General features: G+C 50.0%; 1 protein-coding gene across 1 annotated transcript; it reads left to right on the forward strand.

Moving 5' to 3' along the window:
• Window positions 1-5,267: 5,267 nt before the first annotated feature.
• On the forward strand, window positions 5,268-6,488 carry LOC128971526 (zinc finger protein OZF-like). The gene has a single exon (XM_054387105.1). The coding sequence runs from the start codon at window positions 5,268-5,270 to the stop codon at window positions 6,486-6,488; it is 1,221 nt and encodes a 406-aa protein (XP_054243080.1).
• The last annotated feature ends 836 nt before the right edge of the window (window positions 6,489-7,324 follow it).

The raw sequence follows: 7,324 nt of genomic DNA on the forward strand, positions 1-7,324 counted from the left end.
AGTGGGTGAACAATGTGCTTGGGAGAGGACAGTAGCTGTTTGATACAGATCTTTCCAAAACGATAAACCTTTCTCTTTGAATCCTGAGCACTACCATTTCAGATGCCTGGGTTTTACCATGCACTTGGAAAAGATGTGTTTCCCCCTTGTTTCTCACACTGCTGGCCTAGCAAAGCATTTCCAGCCTTGCTGAAGCCTCAGGCCTAGGAAGGAGGTTCCCTTCTCTTTCTGTCCCATCTCTTTCTGTGTCCCCTCTCAGACAGTGTATCTGACTCAGCACCATGTAGAAGAGTCACAATGGCTGATCCTCCATTGCTGCTCACATTTCAGTGCCCTGGATCAGTGCTGCTTGCCTGCTGAGACACACTTGTATTCTTCAGAGCAGCTTCAGCAAGTCTTCTCACCTACTGCCATACCTTTTGTCAACAATTGCTGAAGTGTCTGCAGGAAACTTTGCACAGGAGTATCTTGTAGCCTCAAGAGGAGATCCTGGATGTCACTGATGGGCAGCTGTCCTTGCTGTTGGCCACTGGCTGTCACCTCTGTTGCTATCACAGATACTTCCACTTCAGGGCTGGAGTGGCCTGACTGGGCAGTTGTGGGAGACATGAGGAAAAGGGGCTGGAGACTGAAGATGTTGGACAACACACCATCACTGCCCATGGTCACATCATTGAAGGCTTCTTTGCTGCTCAGCTTGACTTTTCTCTCTCCTGAGCATGCAGTCCTCTGTAGTGAAAATGTCCTTCTGTAGAGGCAGTGGGCATCAGGAGCTGCCTTCTCCTTTCCTTATCAAGTCTCCCAATAAGTCTCTTGTTACTCACAGTTGTCTTTCTCTTTACTTTCCTTCTCTTCTAGCCTGCATGAATCATCCTTTCTCCTCCTGTAACCTTGTCTCAACTTGGTTGGGAATGGAAGCTGGAGATAAGAGCTGAGGTGGTTCTCAAGGGTTCATTTTCTTGAAGAATACCTTTTACTAAATCTCTTTTTTTCCAAGTGGATCTATGTAACCTAGTCAGTGTGGTTTGAATGCCCCTGGAAGGTGGGCTGCCCATGGCTCTTTACTATCTTCCTTGTGTTTTGACCTCCTGTTTTCCCACTTCCTCATTTTCAGGAGTCTCCCTTGTGCTTGTTGCCCAGAGTACATCATGGTCTTCAAGAAGCACTTTTTCCTAGTACCATGACGGAAAGGTGCAGAAGTTGGGGAATAATGGAGTTCCTGGCAGTGCAGAGCATATGTGATCTAGGAAAAGGCAAATAAAGACACAGACTCAGTGATAAACTCCAGTGCTGGGGTCCCACTAGCCCTCAGCGATAACCTCACTGTCAGTTGACATCCCTCCATGCTACTTGTGTGCCTCCTAGAACCGCAGTGAGAAACTCCACTGCTTTTTGGTTATCTCCATGACCCAAGCCGTGAGAGGAGGCTGGTCCCAGGAACACATCTGGATACAACTAAGTGTTGGAGAGGATGCTCATGAGCCGGTGTCTTCTCAGCATGGGACTACTAGGCCTCCTCTTCCCTACAAGCTCCTAAGTCTCTGTCTCCTCATAGTGATCAGGTCCAGAGCTAGCTGTGCAGGACCTCATCTATCAGCCTGCCTTTGGGAATCATGGTCAGCTTTATCCTCAGGGATAAATCTTTGATTTTCATACTCATCCAATCTCTGGACCAGGGGGTTCTGGCATCCACACAGGGTCCAAGGCAGGCAGGCAGGCAGTGCTGGCAGGGTGGGCAGCTCAGAGGGACTTGAGGAACTGGTGGGACTCTGGTCAGAGAGTGGCATTCCCAGCTGCTGTGTCTTCCTGCTCTGAGGCCAGCTGTGCACCCCCAGCTGAGGAACACTGGTGAAAAATAAAAGCAGGGAGTCAAAGCAAGAAGGAAATGCTAACGATATCACACTCAGAAAAGCTGGAGGGATGAAGCCAGATCTTTGTTGCCATAGGAAATGCAGGAACAGTCTCAAGATGGGGGGATGTAGACCTGGGGAAAACCTGCTCTGCCCATGTTGCAAGGTGTGCAGCATGCTGGGGACTATGTGACTGAAGGACCTTCACCAAAGCTCTGGAGATTCAAATCTGGAACTGGGATAGCCTGAGCCCCTGTGCTGCCAGGGGTGTCCCCTGCACTGCTTTGTCCATCTATTTGTCTCTTCCTCTTGGCCCTCTATGCAGGATAGCTGGGAGAAGTGACATGGCTGGTGGTATCACAGACACCCCTCTTTCTTCCTCGCACCCATCCCTCCATCTGCCTCCCATCCTGCCCACTACTGGGCCACATGCTCCCTGGTACTGGCTTTGTGGTGGGAAAAGCAGTGGCAACCAACTTCCTGATCCTGAGTTTGGCCATGGCTCACTTCCTATGGTGGTGGCATCTGCCCTCCTTGCTGTGCCACCAGGTCAAATTCAGAGAAAGCTTCCATGGAAGATGTTTGGTTTTGGGAGCTTTCTGTTCTCCATGCCTCTCATGTCTCCCCAAGACCTGTGGTGTCAGTGATGGCTCAGCTGCTCCTGGGCAGCTCCTTTGGGGCTGCTATCTGTGTTGTCTGCTTGGGGCTGCTGTCTGTGTTGTCACAGGAGCTTGGTGTGGCCTGTGGCTTTTCCATGCTACAAGTCACTTCCTTCATTCCTCATTTGGCCTTGTAAGGACTGGGTTAGCTCATCAGCCAGGACACTGCCTGAAGATTTGGCTTTGTCCACATGGCTGCTCTGGAAACCAGTGTCTCATCCCTGTTTGGTGCTCAGGGGGGATCAGCTTTCCCATCTTGCTTAGGCAAAGCTGTTGCCCACCCAGCACACACCCTGTCTTTCTGCCATATTGCACAACCTGCCTGTGGCTCTGCACAGCTCCAGGTGCCTTCCTCATCTGCTCTCTGCCTTCTCTTGGTGCTCCCTCACCATTTTATGGTATGTGTTGTTTGCAGCACCTCTCGAATGACAGCAGGAAGCGACCGAGCCAAGAGAAGGTTTGTGTCCTCCTAAAATCAGCAGGGGTGGTTCAGCAGGGTCAGGCTTGCCTGCAGAGTGGCCCTGCCTCATAGATGGAGGAGAGGTCCTTACTGGAACTGAGACCTCAGCCTTCCTGCCTCTTACATGGGATCAGAGCCTGCAGCTGCTGCCTGAGGAGTGGAAACAGCCTTTTCCCCAGGGGGGATGCCCACTGAATTCACTGTGGAGGAGGCGGTGGGGAGCAGGAAGGAGCCTGACTCTAGGCTGAGTCAAAGCCAACAAAACCGTAGCTCTCCATTTTATCAGGGGCCTTCTTTTACCACCATAGTGTTAGGCAGGTGGGGAGATCTTCCTCTCCCTCTACACTCAGGAAGGCCTGGTAACCCAGTTCTGTTGTGATACTCTCCTCTGGTGTGCCACTGAGTAGCCAGCTCAGCTTGTTTCTCATTTTGAAAGAAAGAGATAGTGGCTTAACATTTGTTTTTCTTATGAACAGCCAGTCATGAGTGGTTGTACAGTTGTTCCTACCCTCACAGTGGGAATCCATCTGACCAAAACAGTGCAGCACCGTAAACTGCAGAGCTGGCATCACATCTGCAGGCCTTAAGCTTTTTCTTTCTGTAACCTGTACATTTCTAGGCATTCAGCATCTCAGCCTCTGTACAAATACCACTGCACAAACGCAGTGCTAAAGCTAACTGGCTGACCTAGTTTTTCATCCCCACTCCTGCACAGCACACTTCTGCTCTGAAAAGAGATCCTTGAGAAAGGGGACTGCACGTTGGCTGTCAGAATTGGCCAAGCTAAATCATCTTGGTGTTCATGCATAAACAGGTCTGTATGGCTGGCTTCTGCTGCTCACCTGTAAACACCCATCTGGAACACAGGATAGGAAATTCCTTGGGCTGCTCCTGTCAACAGTATATGAGCAGACCAAAATCTCTTCTTTCACCCAGACCTATGCATGGCTGGCTGAGTCACTGAGAGCAACCAAGCACAATACTCCTTTGGTAAAGGCAAGAAACAGGACTCCAGACAGAGGCAGAGAGCAGCCCAGTTGTGAAGGTAGCATTTTTCCTCTGACTGCAGAACAGAACTGCATTAACTGCATCATTTTCCCATTTAGTTCAATAGGAAGAGGGGTGAGGGAGAGAAAATGGTTTGAGGAATTGATATTTTTCTTACACAAAAATCATTTTTGGTGTGGGCGTGCAGCAGGAGGGATATACTCTCCACCACATATGCAGCTGACCCTGCCTTTGCGCCATGAGCTGGCCATGATTGCTGAAGCCAAACAGTGGTATCACGGTGTGTGTGTCAGAACAGACTGAGCCTGACTCATGCTGCTGGGTGTCATTTTCCTTTGGTCTAGGTTTTGGTTGTGTCCTAAATAATTCTCCTGTAATCTCACTCTGTTGCACTGCTACTGCGACGGGTATTTACTACATCTGTTTTCTTTCCTCTGATCAGGAGCTGCAGTCCCTGACTTGGTTTTAACCTCCTGGTTGAAGAGAAAGAGTTTTATGTCCAGAAGCAGCTAAACAGCAAGACAGTAGAAAGATTGCTCACAGGGTGAGAGAATTAGTAGAGCCTGTCTGGGAAGGGAAGAGCTGAATGCTGAAAATGTGGTGTGTACTGTGCTGTACCCCCTGCACTCATCCTTCCTCCTGTTCCCATTCTGTATGGATTCTGCTTTCAGGAATATTCATATGCAGGGTATTATAAAGATTAAAAACACTCCTAGTGTATCTAATACCCTTTCCAAAAGACCCTATCCAAAAGAAAACCAAATCCTCTGTACTTTTCAACAGAGACTATACTTAGAAGGTTAGGAGGCATAACCAGCCAAAGTGTGGCTTTTTGTTCCTTTCACCCTGACACTATTTCTAGTGTTTTATTGGTTATTTCACTGCCTTGAGGTGCATGCCTTGGGCCAGTGCTATACCTTTATTTGTAAACATATTGCAAATGTTTTTCAGCCCTGAGTTTTGGAAAAAAACCAGTGACTTTGGGACTTGGTGTGGTGGTTTCTGCTGAAACCTGCAATCACCTGAAACTAAACCTGAGGGGTTAATCATGCTGCCTTCACCTCATGCTCATTGTTAGTTCTTCTGTTCACTCTGGAAGGTGACAGGACCATGGGTGACACAAAGGGAAGCCCTGTGAGAGCTGAGCTGCATCTATTCCCCTCCGGAAAGCTCATAGGAAGCACCCTCCAGGACACTGATCAAAGACAGGACTGCAAGCAGGAGCTGGAGACAGAAAGTGAAGTGGAGACATCTTTTGGAAAGAGTCAGGGAATGGTAACTCCCTGTGAGATGGAAGTGTGGGAGTGTGAGGAGAGTGGTAGAGCTCACATCAGCAAGGTTCTCTTTGCTGGAGATAAGCCAGACCCACCCGTGTACAGGGACAGTGCCATTTGGATTCAGCAGATGGGAGAGAAAACCTACGAGTGTCCCAAGTGCAGGAAGAGCTTCAGCCAGAGCTCATATCTGAGCCAGCACCAGAGGATCCACTTGGCAGAGAAGCCCTTCAACTGCTCCGAGTGTGGGAAGAGTTTCACTCGCAACTCAGACCTCATCAAACACCAGCGGATCCACAGAGGTGAGAAGCCCTACCAGTGCAACGAGTGCCAGAAGACCTTCAGCCAGAGGTCCAACGTGATCAGGCACCAGCGGACCCATACAGGAGAGAGACACTACCACTGCAGTGAGTGTGGAAAGAGCTTCAGCCAGAACTCTCATCTCATTGTCCACCAGCGAAGCCACAAGGGGGAGAAGCCCTTCAGCTGTCCTAGGTGTAAGAAAAGCTTCAGCGACCACTCATCCCTGATCATACATCGGAGAGTTCACACTGGAGAGAAGCCCTACAAGTGCCAGGAGTGTGGGAAGCGTTTCCGTGACAGCTCCGCCATCATTCGGCACCAGCGGATCCACACGGGAGAGAAGCCCTACACCTGCAGCCGATGTGGGAAGCGCTTCCGGCAGAGCTCCTCGCTGGTGACCCACATGCGGACACACACAGGTGAGAAGCCCTACAAGTGCCCTGTCTGCGGGAAGGGCTTCAGCCAGAGCTCGGCACTCACCACGCATTGCCGGACCCACGGCGCAAAGACCTTGCCTGCCTACCATGGTGGCCTCCTGCCCAGCCACTACCAGGGTGCTGAGCATGGCCGGAGGTGCAGTGACCACTCCACACTGGCCAAGCACCAGAGCCTGCATGCTGAGGAGCAGCCTCACATCTGTGTGGAGTGTGGGGACAGCTTCCAACGGAGTTCGGCGCTCAGCATGCACCTCAGGATCCACCGCAGGGAGAGACCCTACAAGTGTGAGGAGTGTGGGAAAACATTCAGGCACAGCTCAGCCCTTGGTGCCCACCTAAGGATCCATGCAGGAGCCAAGCCCTATGATTGCAGTGAGTGTGGGAAGTGCTTCCGTAAGAGCTCGACGCTCATGGTGCATCTGAAAATCCATGCGGCCAAGCAGCACTACAGATGTGCTGTGGTGAGAACGCTCAGCTCCCTCTCACTGCTGCCATAGGGCTGGAGCAGGTGTTCGCAGCAGGAAACAGAAGCAGTGCTTAGGGGTACCTGGAAAAAGTGAGTGATGAGAACTATGGTGGGAAAAGACTGACTGGAAACTCTAGTGTCAGCGCTGGGTGCTTAACCCCATTGGCACAAAAAACCATGAGGAGATCTGGAAACAGGGAGCTGAGCCTAAGCCGAGTTCTGAGGGTTTAGGAAGTGTGCTGAAAGCCTGAGGAACATACACCAGTTTCTGTGTGAATTGAGGATTGTGGGTATGTGGTAGAATAACAACTCAGAGAATGAGGCTTATAAAAGAACTTCACAACTAAAGGTAAGGTCAAAATAAAAAGTTCCAGGTTGGTTCTGACTCAAAACTTTGTCTTGTTAGACACTGTAGTAGTCTAAGGAACTCTTTGTATTACTTTCTCTTATTTTTCATGAATGCAGTAAGTTTATTCAGTGTTTCACAAGATGCTTACAAATCTTTCAAGTCTAAGAGTTTGGAGCTGGACTTGAATCTATTTGTATTTTCTTGCTCTTTTCCAAATCTCAAAGGGGACAATAAATTCCTGGCTCTGCATGCAAAGCCTGAGAGACATGATAGCTGAGTAATGCTCTGCTTATTCCCAGAAAACGTGGAAGCACAGGCATTTCCAGTGGGAATGCTGCCCATTACTAGTCTGTGTCAGCTTGTCCCAAACTTGTCCTTGCTGGTTTGAAACATCTGTGGGGACAGGCTGAGAGAGTTGGGGTTGTTCAGCCTGGAGAAAAGGCGGCTCTGGGGAGACCTTAGAGCAGCCTTTCAGCACCCGACGATGGCTACAGGAGAGCTGGGGAAGGACTTTTGAC

This window comes from Indicator indicator, chromosome 14 (genome assembly GCF_027791375.1).
Source record: "Indicator indicator isolate 239-I01 chromosome 14, UM_Iind_1.1, whole genome shotgun sequence".
Classification (NCBI taxonomy): Eukaryota; Metazoa; Chordata; class Aves; order Piciformes; family Indicatoridae; genus Indicator; species Indicator indicator.